The 22,780-nt window shown below is 40.6% G+C and overlaps 1 protein-coding gene across 8 annotated transcripts in view; it reads right to left on the bottom strand.

The window, feature by feature from the left end:
• LOC117551857 (golgin subfamily A member 6-like protein 22) overlaps nucleotides 1–22,780 on the bottom strand; it is a 103,793-nt gene that overhangs the window by 39,044 nt on the left and 41,969 nt on the right. For all 8 annotated transcript variants that reach the window (XM_034224922.1, XM_034224923.1, XM_034224926.1 and 5 more), the window contains 8 exons: nucleotides 14,857–15,003; nucleotides 12,781–12,930; nucleotides 6,397–6,459; nucleotides 5,888–6,055; nucleotides 5,383–5,466; nucleotides 4,403–4,570; nucleotides 2,389–2,598; nucleotides 2,000–2,230 (listed from right to left, as the gene is read on the bottom strand). In XM_034224922.1, coding sequence (XP_034080813.1) covers nucleotides 2,000–2,230; nucleotides 2,389–2,598; nucleotides 4,403–4,570; nucleotides 5,383–5,466; nucleotides 5,888–6,055; nucleotides 6,397–6,459; nucleotides 12,781–12,930; nucleotides 14,857–15,003 — 1,221 coding nt within the window. The remainder of the gene's footprint in view (nucleotides 1–1,999; nucleotides 2,231–2,388; nucleotides 2,599–4,402; nucleotides 4,571–5,382; nucleotides 5,467–5,887; nucleotides 6,056–6,396; nucleotides 6,460–12,780; nucleotides 12,931–14,856; nucleotides 15,004–22,780) is intronic.

Here is a 22,780-nt window from a genome sequence, read left to right as displayed (position 1 = left end):
CAAAGTGGTTGTTCATCTTTTACTTTTGGTCCACAAAAAGAACTATTTAAAATCAAACATTTCAATAGCACCATAAACGTCAAAACAAAACAAATGTTAAATGGCTCTACATGTGAACAAATAGAAACTGCTGGCCTATAATATAAACAATAACAAAAGTATTGCAAATTCAAATCAACAAAATAATCAAACTCATAGTAAAAACAATCACAAATAATCTAAAACAACAATAACCAGTTAGATTATAGTCAATCAACCATTAAAAATGCAATCGACAAAAGGAAAACGAAAACTAATTTAAAAAATAAACAAAGGTGACACCTAAAAAAATCCAAGTCACAAAAGAGTGCATTTGTAATGAACTGCATTTCAACAGATTATATGCATCTGGGTTCACTAATAAACAACAATGACACTGATGTGGCTCTAAGGAAACACATCATTATGTATAACACTCATTTGTGAATTGATTTGTTGCATCGCAGAGCACAGAGACACATGGCCTTGATGTTCCCAACACAGCTGACACAGACTCCAACAGAGCAAGCATAACATTAACAAGTGGCTCTAGTGTGAGAATCTACAATAAGAAAAGCAGCTTAAGATCTTAGCAATATTCTTTTTATCACAAAAGAATATCTCCTCGGGGAAAAAAGACCTTGCATCTCATTGTGATTTCTGAATGTAACACTAAACTCAATCTTAGTCTATTAACTGCTGTCCTTTATATAGGCACTTTATGTAACTAATTCAAAAGTAGACATCTTAATAGGAAAGTAGAGAAATTCCACTTTCCTATAGTATTCATCCAGACGCTATAGTGAAATATCCCTGGTCTGAATACAAATGGATAGAAAAGAGATGGCATTAAGATACTATATTCTAGCTACTGAGTAAGTCCTTCCATTTGTGCTCAAACAAAACAAGCCATAAATTGAACATTGACTTTATACCTTTTTTATTTTTTCAATAAAACTCTTTCTTGGAAACAGGGAACAGTGATTGTAGGGTTAGCTGAGCCCAAAGAGGCACGAGGTAGAGAATTAGCAGGATGTGAAGCTCCATAAGAACTCCTAACCTCTTGATAGGCACCTCACAATCAAAGTCATTAGCCAGTGTAATAAAGGGCCTGAGATACAGCCATTCTTCAACAGCCTAACTCTTTTATAACCAACAGATTAAAGTTGATTGGATTAAAATGACATTCTGCCCATCTGACCTTGGCGGCAGCAGTTAAGTTCATCCAAATTAAATTTCTCCGTAATAAAGATGATTCATTTGTTGCCTGACGTAGTAAATATAAAACAGTAAAGATTAAGTGACACACGTCAGTGCACACACGCAAACACTTGAGTGCAATGACACATGCACACAAAGGCCCATGCATGTCCTCACACAACATGATGGAGCTGGCAAGCCCCTGGAGGCTCACACAAGAACACAAAGACTCCCGTTTGGACCTCACCAAAAAACTGGTACACATTATCAAAATCCTCCTTTAGAGAACTCACAGGAAAACTACTTCCTTCAAGAAAACACTAACAACCCGATGTTGAAAAAGATCATTTAAAAAGGTATAAAATGTAACAATTAACTTGTATGCACACTAATATAAATTGACCCGTTTTTACAGTGTAGTATGATTGTTTATGAAGAACCTTGAAATTGGCAGAATTTCATAAATCATAACGTGCTTTATAGGAACATCATTTACAAGATTTGACATCCTGCTGGAATGAAGAAGGCCCATGAACTCATCAGGGAAATGTTTACTCCGACATTAAATCAAGTTAGAAGTAGGCTAATTATTTCATAGATACAATACAATTGCATTGGCTTTATTTTTCAGACCATAACTATGTATGTTTTTAAGATTTAGACAATTAAATAGCCATCAAATCACTATTAAAGTCTTTCAACCTCCATACCAAAAGAGTACATTTGCCTGTGTTATTGTTCTGTCTTACATATGCTACTGTAATGTGCACGTTATCCTCACTTGCTGTTTGAGTGCGTCTTTTTGCTCCTGCATAGATCCAATCAGGCCTTTTAGATGGTCCTCTTTTTGTTGACTCTCCCTCAGTAGATGCTGATTGGCCTGGAGCTCATCCGTCAGCTGGTCCAGAGCCTCCTGCGAGTTCTCCCACTGGTTGACCTTCTCCTGGTACCGCTGCTCCATCTCGGCTAGCTCCTCTCTCACTGAATCAGTTGCCAATTTGGAATCTCTTAGCTGCCAATTAAACAAAGTGAACGGCAGAATGTTACACTGGACTGAAGACATGGAGATGGTAGCCAATGTATGAATAGATATAACTGGATGAAATGTTTATAGAGGATCAAAATGCAACATAAGTAATATCATGTATTACGGTGTGAACTATGATCTACCTGATGCTGTGAATACTGTAGTTCCTCTTCCAAATGCTCCACCTGCCCTTGCACCCGATGCACCTTCTCCATTGCTGCGGTGTACTTTTGTCTAAAAATGGCTGCCGTTTCTTTCTGCTCCTGGGCTTGTAAACTGGCTCCTCTCAGCTGCTCATGAAGAAGTTCAGTCTCAACCTCCTGCTTCTTCAGCTTCCCTTTGAATGTCTCGACCTGGAAGAAAACACAGAGAAATGAAGCACAAATATTCATGAGAATAAACCTTTGCGCTTATATTTTAAAAAGGAGACCAGCATCTTGACTCCCTTCATGTATAGGTGCTCTTGAGAGAATGTACTGAACAGCTGCCAAATGTGGAGTTACTGATCATTAGGATGCATTAATGCTTGCACAAATCAGGAGGCTAAATCCAACATCCATCATCCTCATAATCCAAACATGGATTGATTTATAGTGATTCAATTCTGCTGGAAAAAAAGTAAATAGGTGAATGCTAGTTTGTCTAACATGGGGCAATATTCTGTGCTACCCTACAGTAACCTCGCTCATAATGACAGGGAAACCGAGGAAGTGAAACCAGGCTTAATCCCGGTGTTACACAAGGAATCCTACCACAGCTCACCTTGAAGGGGGAGAGGTTGAGAAAGTTAAACCTGCTCTAACACTCATCTTGAGTTCATCCACGTTAATCCCGCTGTAATCTGGATCAGAACATCAGGGGTTTACTACTAATGACAGCCAACTAGTTAGGTTTCAGCGGTTCACCACGGCTCGGTTTAACTAGGGATTAGCCGGGCCCATCCAGGACTAACGCTGGGTGGAAAGCAGCGTGACTGGGTAGGAAAGTTGCTCATGCAAAAGAAAGAGACACAAACCAGAGAAGAGGATGGAGGGGCACCGCCAACTTTTACTCTCCACTTCAGAGTGAAAAACTGAAGAACCTGTGTAGGTGTACGAGCGTGTGTGGACTGTTTAAAACTCTTGACTCAGCCCATGTACACTCGACTTTTTTCAAGTGTGTTGGCGAATGTTTTAACCAAGGTTACCCAAGGTACATTTTAAATAACAAGAGAACTTCAGGAAAGGGGTCATATGCCAACTTTACCCATCATAGCTGTTGCTTTTCGTGGTGTTTTTCTCCCTTTTAAGTATTCTCTACTAAAGTTCAAACACTGCTGGCAGATTTAGCATTTAATTTCTGTTGCTGAATGAAAGGCCTCGTAACAAGGCTTAATGGGAACACCATGGCCATAATCAGGAGCTTGTGCTTTGTAGAAACAAACAGCCTTCATTAAATATGATGGAAAACACATCGCTTTGACCCTCATTTGGGCTGCCATTTGAGCATTCATGGCTGTCACATGACTACCCAAGATGACCCACGTTTCATAATAACTCCATTCTCCTCTCTTTTTTTATATCTCAGTCTTTCTTCCTCTCTCTGTATGTATGTTGTGTCCAATTGGATGTGATAGGTTGACAAACAGAGGGCTCATGTTGTCTTGTTTGGTAGTTCAGATGATGTACGTTGGGATATATGTGAGCTGACTGCAAAACAAAGCTTGTCTGCTGTAAACGGGTCAGTTTGTTGTTCTTGGAATGGCGAAAGACTACTGGATCGTCTACTGTGATTTAGATCACTCAGACACATAAGTGTATGCGATTGTTCTTTTTTTGTTGGATTAACACCATGGATTGTTTTGCTGTAGGATCATGGCTCCATTGATTGACAAGTGAACCCAGAAGAGAGTTCTCTGCGCCTACGTGCTGCTGACTTCCTTCAGCTTCTTGACCTGCGACTCATGATCCTTCTCCTGCTCTGTGTTTGGCTGATCTCAGAGTTGTGCTGATTCAATCGGCTGTGAAGCGCGACACTCCTCTGGCTCCGGTGTTTTGTAACAATCTCATGAGTCTGTTTCACAGCTTCCGAGTCAGAGTTCAACAGATCTATAGATCCCGCTGTAGGGAAGGTGGAGATGAGCGGAGGTGAAGAGGAGAAGAGAGAATCCTTCCTTACCTGTTGCTGACCATCATGCAGCTGTTCATGTAGCTGCTGCTGTTCTTTCTCCTTTTGGTCTACGAGGCGCTCGATGTCCCTGACCTTTTCGATTAACTGGAACTTCTCTTCATGGTGTCCTCTGACCTTGTGTTTCAAGTGTCTAACCTCACCCTCCAGCACTGCCACCTAAGCACACGAAGGAGAGGGTGGAAATGAAATGTAGGCATACAAACACACACAGACAGACAGAAAAGACAGCGAGGGGGCGGCAGCCGCCTAAAAGTGAGGGCTTGAGTCAGAGAGTTTCCCAGTTTAGTCTCAGGACCAGTAGGGAAAATGCGGGCACGGCAGACATGAATGAGTAACGATTCCCCTTTTCCTTTCGAGGAGCCTTTGAGCAAAGTGCTACGCCTCCCACTGCTCTAATGGAGCTGCTCGGTAGCAAACTGTAGAAGACTGATGCTGGTATGGGCACTTCCCTTGAGTCGATGTGTGCAAGTCTGTGGGTGTAAAACAGGTCATTGTTGGATAAGAAAACCACAGGGGTGCTCGCTCAACCTAGCCTCAGCATATGAAAGGAAAAACCAAAAAATAGTAAGACAGGTTTAAACCCTTGTAGTACTACCTAGAATGGAATATAGGCCCTGAGACAAATTTAAAACCTAATAGTGGAAAACAAATCCAACTTTCCCTGTAACACCGTCGAAAGATGATAAATTACCCTTAAAAAGGCAGGTGAGCTTTTAAAATGTCAACAATTGTGGAAAATCTGCCAACATTTCTATAGTATATGCTAAAGATATACTCTCTAATCAGAAACCACATAGTTCGAAATTATGTGATTTCTTGTAAACTATGCAAATGAGAAATGGCACAACCTAAAATGTTACCCATCAATCGCTAACCAGATACAAGGAAAGAAAGCCTTTATAGACCTGATGATGAAAATACTTATAAATAATAGGAAAAGTGCAAATGTACACGAAAGTCCACCACACCGGTTCCTGTTCCCTCTGATGTTTCTGTTCAGCTGTCTTCATTTCAGCTCTTAGCTGCAGAATGAACTGATCTCTGCTTCGAACCTGAACACACAGAGAATATACTTCAGTAATTGCACATGTTAGAATTATAGCCCATGTTCACACACACACACACACACACACACACACACACACACAACCACACACCACAACACACACACACACACACACTACACACACACACCCACACACACACACACACACACACCACACACACACACACACACACACACACACACACACCCACACACAAGGACACACAGGAGAGAGAGAACGACGAGAGAGAGAGAGAGAGACAGGAGAGAGGGACAGAGAGAGGAGAGAGAGACAGAGAGAGAGAGCGGAGAAGACAGAGAGAGAGAGAACAAGGATGAGAGAGTGAGACGGACGAGAGAGAAGAGAGAGAGAGAGAGAGAGAGAGAGAGAGAGAGAGAGAGAGAGAGAGAGAGAGAGAGAGATGGACCTCCAGGTGTGAGGTGTGGATCTTCTCGTGGCTCAGAGCCAAGTCAGCCTCCAGTCTCTCTTTGGTCTGGTGGAGGTGGACACACTCTCTGCTCCGGTCCTCCATCTTGGCTCTCAGCTCTTCCCTCTCCTCGCACAGTTCCTCTAAAGCCATATCTTTCTGGAGCAACTGGGAAATATGCAATAAAATGGAGCCACTCGATCCGTCATAAAGTACTTTACATCACCCACATTAAGAACAGGGGGAAAAAATGGTCTCTTTATATAACACTTTGAAACGATAATAAAATAATAATTCTAGGATCACATAACCCACTCATCATTGTCTAATGGGCACACAGAAAAAGCCTAATTAAATTGATTTGATTAGAATTATCAAATAAAAATGACAGTTACCATTCATTTGATAGTTGAATCAACAATCATTCTTTTAACACAGTTAACATTAATACGAACCACGAGCATTGAAATTTCAATCAGCTTTGTGAATAATGAAGCAGTTGTTTTTACCTCTTCCTGACATTCAGAGAGCTGCTTCGCCAGCGCGCACGTCTTCATCTCCCTCTTCTGAATCTGCCAAACAAAACACATTTCTCATGGTTTAAGCTTTGTGGACAACGCTTTTTTTTAAAATAGAAAACACTGAGGCTCCTTTTGAGGGAATTGTGTATGCTATCTCCGTGTCCATTGGCAAACGGTACCTCTGGAAGCAGGCCAAATGATGACACTGTTTACAAAACTGGAGATAAAATATTGCAGTCTAGTTTTCATATTTGTGTTTGAGGTAAGGGTGGTGGTGGGTGGATGAGGCTGCATGCTGAGAATCGGCTGTTTATGCTTCTCTTGAGTATACAGCATTTGTTTGACGATTGCTTGTGTTTGTCTGTTTCCTTGGTGACCTTCCCTAATTACCCACTTCAGCTGTCTGTGTGTGTGTGTGTGTGTGTGTGTGTGTGTGTGTGTGTGTGTGTGTGTGTGTGTGTGTGTGTGTGTGTGTGTGTGTGTGTGTGTGTGTGTGTGTGTGTGTGTGTGTGTGTGTGTGTGTGTGTGTGCGCCCTTGCATTTTATGTGGGTGTAATCCCTCACAAGTTTGCAGGGAAAATTATTTGGACTTTTTTCTGCCAGTGTTCTCTGGGTCTGGATTTTTTTTGTATAGTTTTCCTCTGTTTGAGGTCAGTAAAAAGCACCAGGTATCCATCTATTTTCTCTATTTTGAGCCAAATAGGTTCCTAATGTGTTTCGGGGATTTTTTTGTAAGCACTTATTTCTGTCTGACTACATTTTTTGCTAAGATGCTAAGGCTTTCATTTAAGCTTTCAGAGGTTAAAACCAGGAAATCTCAACAACAACAAAAGAGGACCCACAATGTGTGGACCCAGGGCGAAGGAATGCTTTAATATACTAGTGAATACATTTTTTGTGAATACTGAATAACATCGGGATTGGACCACAGCATTGTCTCACTCAAAAACCTAAGACATAATTCATTTTAGGATCAAATTGAAGATATTAATACATCCAGGACATGGTTAAACTGTATACCCCAGCACGTGCACTACGCTCTGCATCAGCCAAACGACTCGCTGCACCCTCGCTGCGAAGGGGACCCAAGTTCCCATCAGCAAAAACACGTGGGTTTGCTATCCTGGCTCCAAAATGGTGGAATGAGCTCCCCATTGACATCAGGACAGCAGAAAGCCTGCACATCTTCCGACGCAGACTGAAAACTCATCTCTTTCGACTCCACTTCGAGCGATAGAATTACTAACAAAGAACTGCTAACAGAGCACTTATATACTAATAAAGGACTGGCTTACCTAAAGCCAGTTGAGTAGCACTTGAAATGTTTGGCTCTATGAAACCTGATGTACTTATATGATTCTGTTTTCTTCAAGGTTGTGTCTTCCTGGTCGAATGTACTTATTGTAAGTCGCTTTGGATAAAAGCGTCAGCTAAATGCAATGTAATGTAAAATAAATATTACTTTTCAATCTACTTTGCACAGCACATCATAAGTGTTATACAAATGTGATGCATTTCCTTTGTTTTTATTAGGGCTGTCAGTCGATTAAAATAGTTAATCGCGATTAATCGCAAATTAATCGCACATTTTTGATCTGTTCTAAATGTACCTTAGAGGAATATTTTTCAAGTTTTTAATACTCTTATCAACATATGAGTGGACAAATATGCTTTATGCTAATGTTTATTATCATTTGAACAATGACAAATATTCTCATGAATATTAAACACAACAACCTGGAACTTCTCTCATACAATACAAATGGTGTGTGTGTGTGTGTGTGTGTGTGTGTGTGTGTGTGTGTGTGTGTGTGTGTGTGTGTGTGTGTGTGTGTGTGTGTGTGTGTGTGTGTGTGTGTGTGTGTGTGTGTGTGTGTGTGTGTGTGTGTGATCGTTGGAGCTATGTGCAACTCAAGGCATATGCTCGAACCGGAGCTGCCTGGACGCTGCAATCATGTTGCGCGCACTATCCGTGCTGAGTGTGCTGACTTCTCGTACAATGTCCCACTCTCTGTCTGCATGCACAAAGTCAAGTGCTCGGCGCAGTTGTGGCGAAATGTCGCTCCTCTGTTTTCATTTAAACAGCTCCTTAAATCCGTTAGCGCAGCTAGCTAGCACCAGATGCTAACAACAACAATGCACGTAAGGTCTCTCTCTCGCTCGCTCGGGCCACACATACACACACCCTCCCGGTCCTCCCAATAGCCAGTCGGTGCCTGCCGGTGAGCGTGGAAGTGTGGTCTGCTGCAAGCGGGCAGCAGGAGCGGGGCTGTCAGCATCAGCTTGTCGATGGTATTTTAAACTCGATGCGCTCTGAAACTACGGGGCGGCCGAGGAAAAAAAATACACATGCGTTAATCGCGTTAAAATAATTAGTGGCGTTATTTATTTATTTTTGCGTTAACGCGTTATTAACGCGTTAACTTGACAGCCCTAGTTTTTATACATGAGTCTGTTTATACACACAGTTGTTCATGCCAAACTGAGTCAACCCCCCCTCCGCTCCCCTTTCTCCCTCCCTCTCACCTCTCTGTCCTGCATGATCCAGGGATTGTTTTGACCAGAGTTGAGGGCTCGTTTGTAACTGTCCTGGGGGATTGATGGAGTTAACTTGGCTCTTTGACCTCTCACCTCTGGCTGTCAGCAGCCCGGCTCGCTAAACACACTAAACCTGAGCTACGGCAAGGGGAAGAGGAAAAAAACCCTGCAAACACATTGCCATGCACGTAGCGGCTAAATCACAACTGAGTGCTCATGTAAACACACACTCGTTCAAAAAGGTAGTCCCCTGAACAGGAATAATTTGGGCAGTGTGTTCCATTCAGTGGAAATCAGATGGAAAGGAATGCATTTACACAAACTAAATAATGACCAGAACTTTTATTCAACCCTAAAAATATAAGGCACTTACTCGAAGAAAACACCAGCCATTTTTAAATCTTAGCATGGTTTATCTTTGAGTGTGTCTCTGTATGTGTGTGTGAATTCCCAATGAGAGTGTGATAGACAAAATGAATGCTGATAAACACCAGCGTATGTCGTGTCAAAACAGTCAACTTGTCAAAACGACATGCTAACTAGGTCAATCACAAAGTTTAAGGAGAAACTTTGGAGTGGAGCTTTGGTTTATGCATATCTCTACGTGGATGTCTCCGCCGTGTGATAAGCTTCTGAACGAATCTGCGGGAGGGGACCTCCAATATCGAAGGTATTTTTAAATCAATGAGCTCTTAAGTGTATCTCAGTCTCAATGTGTTCACACATTGGCACGCACACAACACTCGGCGCAGACAGAATCCCTACTGACAGGCAATGACAAGATAAAGAGAGGGAGAAATAAGGGGGGAGAGGACGACAGGAGGGGGAGAAATAATATTTGAACAGTCGGAGGTGGGGGGGGTGGTGACGGGGGATGAAAGGGAGAAGTGGCAAGGCAAGAAAAGAAATGAGCAATAAGAGAGATCAAGAGGGAAAGCAGGGAAAGAGAGACAAACCAGTAAGCCATTGTGATGGTTGTAAAGCATTGTGAGTGGGACCAATGTTTGTCCAACCTTGAAGGCTTCAGCAACCTTCCACTGTACATCTCTCTCTGCCTCCTCACAGTTTTGTTTGCTTCATGCCCTCAGCCACCCTTTGCCAATTTCAAATCATTTGGATTATTATATATAATGCGCTTTATAGAGGAACTACGAGTGCATACTTTTCAAACTGGAGCCCCCCGTAGGGACAGAGGGAGACACACTGTGCTGGAGTGTTAACAGTAAATAAAATGATTGGACATCGACACTGATCTAACATTCACAGATCTTGTTTTCACGCTGCATCTTATCTTAAGCACATAGAATTGAAAATGAGCAACAGAACAAGCTCTCACAAAATGGAACAACAAATGCTTTTTTCCCCTTCTCTTTTGCTTTGAAAACATCTTCATGCAGATTTGAATCATTGATCAGCCCCTGAATCAAACATTGGTTTATTGATTGTGCTGGGTCCGAGTGAACCATCACTTGTAAAGTCCTTAACCTTCAAATGACAAAACTATTCTGGCTAAATAAATAAAAATGAATGGCAACAATTACATTTAGTGGCTATATAATAATTCCTGACCAGAGATCAGTCTGTTATGAATTAAAATCTCAACCCATTGGCTATCTCCCCTTATCTGAACGTCCCTTCCTCCCTACATCCTGCAACCTCCCCTTTCCAAGTTTCTCACACTAAATCCATCCATACACCTCCCTCTATCCCTCCTTCCCCCTCCTCCTGTATACATTTACGACCTGCACATTTAAAAGAGAAGCCTCCAGAGAACCGTGCAACTAAGTGACTTTAGGTTTTCTGAGATGAAGCGGATCATCTCGGAGACAAAGCCCCTCGTCATGTTAATGGCTTCACTTCTTTCAAGGTCCACAATGGGGGAGTTTGGAACAGTTTAACCACATGTTAAAACGACGGCAACATGTGGCCATTGCATGACGACAATGTGTGTGAAGTTAGAGAGGAATAGAGATGGAGAACATGTCAAAAGATACAGATAAATGACGAATAAAGGGATTAAGAAGATATAAGAATTTGTCAAATGTTTCCTTTTCTAACTAATGGACTGTACATGCTCTGATTATCAAATGCCGTGTTTGGTCAAGTGTTTTTTTTATGATCCAATCCCGAGAGCCATCAATGATAACGAAGACAAAAAGAAATATAGAAACATTTTTGCACTGATTTCTAAAACGTCCTTGAACTCAAGTAAGACCAATGCTTCCTCATTCCTACTTCATTGAATTTGATGTAAAAACTCAAATGAAAAGTGAATTACTCTGCAAAAGCAAACTGCTTTCCCATTCTTCCTCCTAAGTGAGAGCGGGAGAGAATGAGCAGAGCACATTTCATGTGAAGAGAGGGTGTTGACAGTATTTGTTCAGCTGTGCTAATGTGACATTTAGCGCTGCAGAGGAAAATACTTAGCACAAAGTTCTCTCAGCTTCACTTACAGTAGATTCAAGAGGGAGCAGCACACTCTCTTTCTACCACGGTCTGTACAAAAATGGAGTGAAGTGTACGTGTGTGTGTGTGTGTGTGTGTGTGTGTGTGTGTGTGTGTGTGTGTGTGTGTTTGTGGGTGTGTGTGTGAGAGCGAGCTTGTAATAGATCAGAGAAGGAGCATTGTGGTGCATAAAGCAGGGCCAGATGTGGAGCAGAAACCAGATCCCTGGACAGAGTGTAATGGTCCATCTGATGGCTTCAGCAATCCAAACATGAAACACACAACTTCACACACACAAATACAGTACACGTGCATGCATACATAAAGTATAGCTAATTATATACCATGTACACACAACGATAAATAAGGATTTGACCAATATTGCATGGTTGTACAGTAGCCTTGTGAAATCTTAATGCTCCTATTATGCAGGATAATTACATTTCACTACACCAGAGGTCAAATATATGCTCTAAAATGTTTAATTAAAATATGTTACTTTATCAAAGCCAATTTGCTGTTATATAACATGAGCAAAAAATGATGTAGGTCTTATAAATGAGCACGCTATAAACTGTGAGACTGCTGTAACAATAGCCTCAGTGAAAGCCAACTAAATCCTGACCCTTACCCTAACCGCAGAAATATTCTGAATTGAAGTCAGTGAACTGCATGAACTGTATCTTGTGTGCTGCTTTTCTTTTACAAATCCAAGCCCTTAAAATTCACAGATGGCTTAGTGAAAAATATCTTTCCAACCTGGTTATTTGAAGGTTAAATTAAAAACCACTGAGCGCTAACATATGCTTTGGGTATATCACAAAAAGGGCAGAGCATAAAAAAAGTCTAACAAGCAATAAACCATATGCAATGTTTGAGTAAGTCCTAGCTTGGGAAAATAATCTAATTTCTGCAGAACAATCCAAATGTATGACAAGTTCGTCAAAAGTGTGTTTTTAATAAGGCTCTAAATATCAGAACATCCCATTACACATTATCTCAAACCTTATTATCAGCAGCATTGTAGGAATAGACAATGCCTGTCACAGTGAATATTACATTTGAATATTGAATATTTAAATGAATCCGTCACCTGCACGACCCTTCTTATCAGCCCCATTGTGGGGAAAGACAATGCATTACATTAAAGTGAATATTATATTTCATCTCTATGCTGTGGAATAATTCTGTTCAACCATTTCTTCCTGACATTGTCCACTCTATGAAGAGAATGTTTCTTGACCTTGTGAGGAAACCAACTTGCTGATAATGTAACGGTGTCAACAATACATGGCCGAAAACAGGGAAGTCAAATGTGCTCGTCTGAAACTAAAATACGTTGATTTAGTTTAATATTTGAATGAAGACCTTTCGGTAGAAACCAATTACCTTCTTTTCAGCGGTGTGACGTGCATGTGTTAGCTCCTGCTGCAGATGCTTCCTCGCTTTGTTGGCATGGTGCAACTGCTTTTGGATCTGCTGTTGTTCCGTGTCCAGACTCTTCCTGGTTTGATCCAGGGTTTCACTTGTCGTTTGTAACTGAGGGCAGAAAGATGAAGAATAAGTACTGTATGTGTGCTTCTAACCTCCTCCAAACGCAGTGAGAGGGACAGTTAGTTGCAGTGAGAGCTGAGGAAGAGAGGCACACAAAGAGAAGAATGGACAACGGTTACAAGATACAAGCAGGAGAAGGACATGATGGTGCAATTTAGGGGAAGTTAGTCATCCTTCTGTCTCCATAGCGGTGAAAGGCACATCATAAAGGCTTTGTGCCAGGCAGGGGAACCATACAGTTATCGCTTTGACTCAAGACCAATAAAACAACTTGACTACAGATCATAAAGTCGTAGGACACAAACTGTAGTGAATCTTAAACCTTAGGACAAGACACGCTGAGAGCAGGGGTCCTTTTTCCTTTGAGCTCCACATCAGAGAAGAGAAACACTATGCTATTGTTAGCATTGGTCCATGGAAAGAACCACATTTCTTTAAACCACCTGCACTACAATTAAATAATGCTGCAAATCCTATGCAAATCCTTTCTCCCTGTCCTGCTACAAACTCACCTTGCTTTTTAGCTTGAGTCATACTTTTAAAACACACCTGCATAAAAGATATTAGCACAAATGAGTAGCATGCCTGAGACTTCTTTACGCTTTAAACAATAATGTTTTAGACAAATATATGTTGGAGGTAATAGCCATACAACATTATAAATGAGACTTTTATAATACCCGTTTACTTTAATTAATATATAATCTTCTTTTATTTTGCATTCTTCATTCACTGTCAAGGTTCGCAAGAAAAAGAAGCCAAGGTAACGCAGAATGAGTACTTGATATACAACATTTTCTCGGTTAATTATCCCTTTAATTTTGAACTTTGTCACTCCTTGTATAGTCAGAATAATATGGACTGATATGCACAAGCATTAGATCAGAAAAAGATCATGGAAACCAATTGACTACACACACCTGTGACAGAGTATTCAAGGTGAGCTCAAGTACTTGAAGAAATGGGAAAATAGAATAAAATGCTTGCATTCAATCTGCTTGCCTCCTCCAGAATACATCAATGATGTCAGTGAGGTAACAGGGAAATTAATTTAGTGTTAGAAAAGTAAAGGCATAGAGTCGGCATCTAAGAGAGTCTTTCAAGTGTTCTCTAAGTCAAGTAACACGCTTTATGTTGAATATACTTTAGTTGGCTGCCGGGCACCCGCAACTCTGAAACACCAGCAGATGAATGACTTAGCTTGGTCAAGGACACAGTAAATGGGTTCATTTAAGCTTAAAACACATCACCGCCACGCTCGGCGCTGATATACCTAGAGGGGTGAGAGAAGGAGGAAAATAAGGAGAAAGAAATACAGTGAGAGTGAGACTGAGGAAATGATAAGAAGGAGAGGAAAAGGACAACGAGAGAAACCTAAAGGCCATTCCATTCATCATGCGCATGACTCTTTAATGTTCCCATGCATTACCATTGGTTCTCTTTGGGCGAGGGTGAGATTGGACAAGGGAGATGAGATAGGAAGGACAAGAAAGCAAGGAAGAATAAGATAAAAGACAAAAGAAATAAACCAAAACATTTAACCCATCCTCCACTCTCTCTGCTAAGTGATATTCACACGAACATGGTTATTTTTTGTACAACCCTCTGCGGAGCTAAGATGGTGGCGATGAGTTATTAAATATGGAGAGAGGGCGAGAGGGGGAAGGCGGAGGACGGGGGGGAAGAAGGACGGATGATTAACTGTGAAGGAAGTAAAAAACGAGGAGAATTCCCCCTTGTACCTGACTGGATTTGATTTAGAGAAAGGTTGCCCAATTCTGTTCCTTATTTAAGAAGAGCTCCCCCTCATATGTGTGTGTGTGTGTGTGTGTGTGTGTGTGTGTGTGTGTGTGTGTGTGTGTGTGTGTGTGTGTGTGTGTGTGTGTGTGTGTGTGTGTGTGTGTTACATACTTTGCTCTGCAGTGAAGACAGGCTTTCTTTGAGCTGTGTGTTGTCGTGGAGCAGCTGTTGTGTGTGTTTCTCCTTCAGAGCCAAGGTTCCCTTCAGAGAGTCCTGTGTGGCTCGCAGTCCAACCACATCCTCCTCTCTCTCCTTCATCTAACACACACATAAAACAGAACAATATGTACGTATGAATATATACTACTGCTGCAGCATGTGCGTACCTGTCTATGCAAACCCCAAAAGTAGCATGCTTGGACGCACCCTTTCACATTACTATGATATTCTGTCTGAGAATAAGGGATGTTGATTGTGGAGAATTCACATTATCATAATAATCATGAATGTCCACAAATGAGTGACTTGAAAAAGCAGCTTAGGTAACCATCATGTTAGGGAAGTCAAAAAACATGAAATATAAAAGGAACCAACATGTAAGAAACAACAGACTCACATAATATTGCTTTTGTTTTAATGTTGTCATCCTTTATTTGTGCAGGGGACTTTATGATTTTGAATTACCTTGTTTTATAATTTATTTGTGTGGAGCAGGGTGGACTCAAATGTAGGAGACAGGTAGAATTAACAGAAACTACCTTTGGCTTCATGTAATCCAGCGAGAAACCGCTTCACTAAGTGTTGCACGACATACAAAGCCCTGACAAAGACTAAGAGAAAACGAGGACTTAAATACAAGCAGAACTAATGAGGGTGTGCAGTGCAGGTGTGCAGGGCTGATGGGAAACAGGTGAAACTAATAAAGCCAGGAGAGACAATCAAGCAGGCGGGAGAACACCCAGGAACTAAGAACAGACATGAAACACACAGCGTGCGTCTCACTTCGGTTATTTTTCATTTCCTCGCTCCTAGGGCTCTGTACCACCGGAAGTTGGTTTGTCTGCGCCATCTTGAGTGGCGTCCCAGTGGCCTTGTTTTTGCCGGAGGATCGAGGAGTGATAACGGAGGAGCGATAATCGAGGAACTACCAGACCATACTCCGGTGAAATCCTCAGACACTCGCCCCGCCGCCTTACTGTGTATCGCTCACTGATTGGACGATGCAGCGCATGCACTGATCTGGCTGCTGTCAGACGATCAGCTGTGCGGCGCCATCACAAACGGACGTCGCTTCACGTGACGCTCCGGAGGAAACGGCGTCCCATTGCTCTTAAAACTCATTCCCCTGCTTCTCGTGGTTTCCTTGCGTCTCTCCATGCTTCCCTGGTCGGAGGGACTAGTCGCAGGGAAACAACGTAAGTGAGGGACGCAAGGAATCCATTTAACCGAAGTGAGATGCAGCTATAGTAAAATCTTCAACATAAAACAGGAAAGTCAAAACAAGGATCAAGAGAATATTTGATGCAATCAAAATATGAATCATAAATACTTGTTTCACCCTACAGCGGGGACATTTACACTTTAACAGCAAAGGGATAGGCTAAACAAAGAATTGTGTTTCTTAATAATTCTAGTTTGCTGTAGCCATTTTGAGAGTTTTAAGCATATTTTGATGATTATTAAGTTAAATATCGTGAATAGAAATGATTTGAGACAGAATAATTGTGACATTCTTTTCGAATCGTCCCATGTCTACTCAGGAGAGCAGAATAGAGCTGTCACTAAGTCTGAATAATTGGCGAGATGACCCAGTTAAATGGTGGTTTCATGTCAACGTTAATAGCTTTTTCATACATTTTACATTATGATTACATATTTATGACTGTATTGATATTTTTTTCACTTTTAAGTATTAAAGCTGTGCACTTCTACACACCTCTTTGCTTGTTCAGGGACCATTCCAATTCTTGTAACACTTGAAACCATCTTGGATAAGTATAAGAATATATCTAGCGCCAAACATCTTTGTAACGGTCTCCTGTGTGCAGCAGTGGGGAGTCTGTCCAAACATGTTGTTGGCAGATGTACTAAAGATAATTCCATGTGAACAAAAACTCCATCATGTTTGTGTGAGGTCCACTGGTCTGTGATATTTAGTTTGACAAATGTTCAAACTCCAGTCAAACCATTGTAATGTGATATTTATAGAAAAACTGACACATCAATTACTCTTATCATCAATATCACAAATTGAATTGTTACCCATCAGCACACAAAATTAAACAAATATTTATATACACGCAAATGACTGTACATGAATGAGTGCTTGAGTAATTATCAGGGGAAAGAGAGGTTATTTCTAAGGAAGCAGACAGAGGTTGAACTCTTCACCCTGTGCATGACTGTGAGTGTGTGTGGGCCTGTGGTTCAAAACTTCCATCCAAATCAAAGCCCCTTTTCATTAGCACTGTGTTATATGAGTCCTGTGTTAGATTAGCAGGAGGCAGACATAGTTACACACACATGCAAACACATATATATATACATCACGGCTGTGTATCTGCAAGAATGTGGTGATACGAGGGGTTACAACTCAATATATTGTGATACATTGTGTGTCTGTTAGACGCAAAGACGCTTTTAATGAGAAAAAAATAAGGCAAACGTCACATTTCAATATAAAAGTGTGTTAATATTTCTTTCACCCCTAAAGAGCTATCACTATTTTTGTCAGACTTGATTATTTAAAGGAGACCCATCGTACTATATTTAAATGATATAGTGTATGACCATACCTATATAAGGTATATTTATACATTTTATTTTTCAAAATACCAAACAGATCATTTTTTAGCCATGCCTCGTTTCGCTCATTTTCGCTCTATTCCAAGCCTGTCTTTGAAAATGAGCAGCAGCTGACCACGCCCCCCTCTTCTGCAGGGAGCCGGCGACGTTACCATGCTTGCTGTGATTACGAGTGTGGAATAAACATGTCATCTCAGAGCAATGCATGTGTTCAAGCATATTATCAATTTGATCCAGAGACTGACCCTGAAGCAGCGGAGGTTTTGGTGGAGGTGCAAACATCTCGGTTGCAGCAGGACGTTTCTGAATGGTTAGTTGACAAGCTATTTATTTTTCTCTGTTACGATGCTTGCTACTTATTCCGTTCATATTTTGGCTAATTAGCAAGAATGCAATGTGTACAGTTTATAACTTAGAGCTTGTAACGCAAAAACAGCAATACATATATATATTTATAAAGGGAGACATTCATATTTTCAGCATATATACACAATGGCCTCATTGCGTTTATTAATAGTTTACAGTCCTTTTCTTCCAACATCGTGCAACCGTTGGAAAGTTCAATAACTTAGGGTGATAAAAAGTATAACTCCAACAACACCTCAGTTGTCAGCAATGTGTGTAGTTTCATGTGTTTTTAAAAGCTCAGTTATTGACTTCTTTCTACAGGTGTACATGTGCAAATTGCGCCACGATGCCTTCTGAACGGAGAATGTGCTGCATGGAGATACCACAGGTAACATTTTTGATAGCTTCACTAAGTTGTCTGTTTAGAGAATACATTTTTCACATGTCATTCAATATATGTTTATCACACTAGGTGTCAAGACGGATGCAGGAACTTGAGGACTCTGTAACCTGTATGGAGCCTGAATGTTTTCTCTCTGCAGAATGCATTGAATATTTACAGAGCTGAACATGGTGGACTACAGTTGAGGCAAATAGAGCAGTGAGTGGTTTGTTTGTTTTGACTGAAATTGTAAAACGAATGCCAATATTGTTCATGGAAATAAATACTGGTGTATATGGCTTTATGCAATCTTTCATTCTGTCATAGTACATGTACTATTATATTATATATTACACAGCAATGGCATAACACACCCATGTGTACGACAAAAAAAGTCCACACACAACCTTATGCTTTTGAAATCAGAATATTCTTTACCCATCCAAACATGAATAATCACGACACATTTGATATCAACTCGGAACTTTATTGTCAAAATCAACGGTTCTTTGAACCCGTAAAAAAAACTAAATGTACTTGTATTTTGTATAAATGACACTAAATATATTTTTTAATGATTTCAGGCATCACAGGTATCTAGCCTACAGAAGCTTTGTGAGCTGGTGCTGGGGCTTCCTTGGACGCAGGATCAGAGTGGTGATTCCGGCCTGCGTTGTCCTCAGGGAGGCAGGAGTTTCCTGATCCGCGAAATGTCTATGTTGGGTTCAGACAGCAGCCAAATTGAACCGTGTAGCATACCCGGCGATGACCTCCTCCCTGTCAGGTCGCTCATAATGGTGCAGGGTCCACAAAGACTTGGTCGAAGATGAGGTCCATCAAGTTGGCCACGTAGCCTGTGCAATGTTAAAAAAAGCACAACAAAAAATGTGGTTTAGATTAGTATATGCATGTAAAAAACTGAAAGTTCTTTCTAATTTTTTTATTTTATATTTGTAAATAGTTGTATAATAAATATTTTAAACACTTACGGAATGTGGGGTCAGTCTTTACTGGTTTTGCTCTGCATTCTCCTTTCCTGGCCTTTGGGAACTGCAGTTTATACAGAGGGTTTCCAGTGGATGTAGTGGCTTGTGCACGCTCAGCGTTTTCATTGTAGTGCAGGGTTGCCAGTCTTTAATTTCCGCCATGATAAAAAACAAATGTAAATAATAGCAAAGGATGTACAAATTGTCACTAATTAGTAAGTATGTGAGGTGCTGGCCTGTAAAGAAGAAAACATAGTTAGAACAAAATCATCTCAATTTAGTATTCAGGATGAGAAAATACTATTTGGATAAATATAGTCTGAAATCCCAAAAGATGGGGCTTAAAACTCTCTATTTAGCAAAGCTCTTTGCTTAGCCTTTTCCAATCTGAGTTAGTTTTGAACCGCAACGTGCATGCTGTGTTTCTGACTCAATACAGATGATGTGTTGGAGAGGGGCTGAGCTCAGTAGACTGACTGTAATGAGTGCTAGCCACTAATTAGCCTGTTGCTAGAGGTAAGGCCTCAACAACAACAGACCAACGGGGCTTTAGCTCCGTTTTACTCGTGGTGTGTGTCCGTCCCCCCTCGCATACATACAGTGTTGTATCCTAACACACCCCCATTTATATTCATGTGCGCAAACAAGTAAACATACAAAAGCTTTTACATATAACGCTGCAAAACCCGGCATGTCTCATTAGCGTAGCTTACAGATCGAGGATATCTGATCGTTCTTACAGACTACAATCACAAAAGCTTTTACATATAACGCTGGAAAAAACGGCACTTACCTACAGAAGATTACGTTTGTTATTATAACTTACTCAATATGAGTTTAGAGGATACAAAATACTAATAAATAGGAGAATAAATACTTGTGTTATCGGCTAGGGCGTGGCTTTACAGCCTTCACACAGATCGCCATTACGGCAGTATGTCTGAACATGTTAGCAAATGCCTGATAATTCAAATAAAAGACAAAGCAAAGACTGCGGAGCGTACAATATAAAATGTTACAAAAACATAAACACCTAACCGATTACTATTTGGGTTTGAGGCGACATTGATACGGCGAAGCTACATGCTACATACTACAAGCTAGAGATGGCTTTATCAGGAAAACACCGCTAAATAAAAACTTACAGCTTCAAAATTGGATGTGTCCTCACTGGCCTGCTCCCGGATGGTTGGTATTGATCCCGGGTTTAGCATTAGTTTGGAGGCATATCCGTGTTGGACTTGAGAAGTTCATAAACATGTCCGTCGTAAAATGTTTGGAACACAGTCACACCAACATAAATCTGCCGTGGTCTTCTGGCACATGTCCCTTGAAAATTAAGTCTAGCCACAGATTATTTTCTTTTTCCACTGATGGCATTGCATGCAGTCCCCCTTCTCGAGTCTTGCAGCCAACAACAGCACAATGTTTAACTGGCTTAGACATCCTGGCAAGAGCAGACAAAAACACAGATGTGACTGGGGTTGATTTAGCCTGCCGATAGCCTATATGCGAATGAGAGGTTTGGCAATGCACGTGGCCGTGGCTTATTCCCCTCCCCTGATAGGTGGAGAGTTGACCAATAAGCGGAGCACGTCTTTGTGACGCAGAAAATAATTGAAATCTGGATCCGTTTTTTTCAGATCCGTTGCAGCCCCTTTTTAGAGATTTGGCTAAGGAGGAAAATAGAGAGGGTTGTGTTTTCTGACACTTGGTGAGTTCCCTGGAACACCGGGGACACATATTCATGTATAAAAGACGTACAAAGGTGCATTTTGCATGATAGGTCCCCTTTAAGATGAGTGAATTATGAATTATGTTTTTTTTTTATCCTGAGCAAAATTGGGTTTTGTGATTAAATAAATACTATATAAATACAAAATAAAATTCAATAAACATAAGAAGTTCAATGCAAAAAAAAACTTAAATAAATTCAAATAAATATAAGAAGTCAAATGAAAATGTCCATAAGAAGAAATATAAAATAAAATTCAACTATTTGTATAAAAATAAGAATTTAAATAAAAAACGTGCGCATTGTACTATTAAATAATGTGTATATTACAATACATATGGTTGTGTAGAGTACAGTGTCTTTCCTACTTTCAGATACCCCACCCCCCCCCCCCCCTCTCACCGCCTCCCCCACACACTCTGCAGTATATACATCATCCAACCCATTGTAACATGGAGCTAAAGGTGGTCTTTTATGCAGTTAACTCATCCAGAGCATGGCTAATGGATGGTAACAATTATAAGCAATGGGGCAGCCATTATTGCAACACTGAATTAAAATGACTCTTTTTATCTTGATACGCCACTAAGTTCAGTGTGACTATAGGGAAATAAAATAGGTTTCACAGGACTGAGACAATAATAAGTGTGAATTGCAGCGCTTCAACCAGGTCCAACACATTTCAATAGTTTGGTAAAAGTCTGTATGTTAACTCGTCCATAGTGCAGAGGGACTTAATGAATAAGTAATTATTATTCAGAAAGGAGCAGATATTCTATGCATTTTGAATATTATCATCATTACTGTTGAACCAAGTGAAGGTAATGATATCTCCTCAAATCCAGCTACTGTAACTGTTTTATTGTACTTACTTATGACAATGAGTTATGTTAATACTTCATAAGCAATAGACATTATATTCTGTATATTTAAATATTAACTAAACTCCTATATTGCTTCCATCAATCTGTATCACTATATTTTTTTAAACTTGAGGGATAAGCATAAGTAAAAAAATAAGCTTGAGCAACTTTGAGGATAATAATATACTGAGATGAAACAATGTTCTTTTTAAAAAGGGTTTTTGGGCTTTTTGACATTTGTTGGAAAGTAAAAAGTCAGACAAAACATAGGGAAAGAGATTACATTCTCCACAATCCTCCTCACTGTATGGTCACTGCTATTTATCCATAGGCAGCTAGTTAAAGATCACAGTGTCTGTGAAAATCCCTCCTATATCCCAAGGTCTTTACGCCAGTGACTTTGAGAACTCCCTAATATTGTTACATAATGAATACATTACGGGAGACTTTTCTCATCTCCAAATCTGCCACCATCAGAGATGATTAAAACTTCCCATGTGGTCTGTGTGGAGTTTAAATTCTCCAGTGGGGGAGTATGAGACCCTGGCTTGAAGTCCCGGCGACAGAATATCAGATTTGTGATTTTATTTCAAATTAGTGCTTAAGCCTTGGACTTTCATATTAGTAGAGTCCCTATTGAGATCTGATCAAGTCTCATTACTTTAGCAATTAAAGTTTCACCCCTATGGTCCTCCCCTCTGCTCCTGCCCCCCGCCTCCTCCTAAAGTGTCCTTTTCCTTTATCCTCTCCTCCTAGCCATCATGTGTTTTTAGCCACCGAGGCGGAGGAGGAGAGGAGAAAGGGAGAACGGCTTGCGCAAATCCTTGATTGGCGAAAGTCTATCCTCCATCTAGGATTACGAATAGAAATGGAACATTTGAGGACAAAATAAGGAGGGGTGAGATGGGAAGAGACCGAAAAGAAGAAAGAGAGATTGAGTGTGAGAGTGAGAGATGTGAGTTGCAGAGTTATGGGC

The sequence above is a fragment of the Gymnodraco acuticeps genome, unplaced genomic scaffold (genome assembly GCF_902827175.1).
Source record: "Gymnodraco acuticeps unplaced genomic scaffold, fGymAcu1.1, whole genome shotgun sequence".
NCBI lineage: Eukaryota > Metazoa > Chordata > Actinopteri > Perciformes > Bathydraconidae > Gymnodraco > Gymnodraco acuticeps.
The sequence above is the reverse complement of the archived record's forward strand: the minus strand, read 5'-3'. Positions and strand labels throughout refer to the sequence as shown.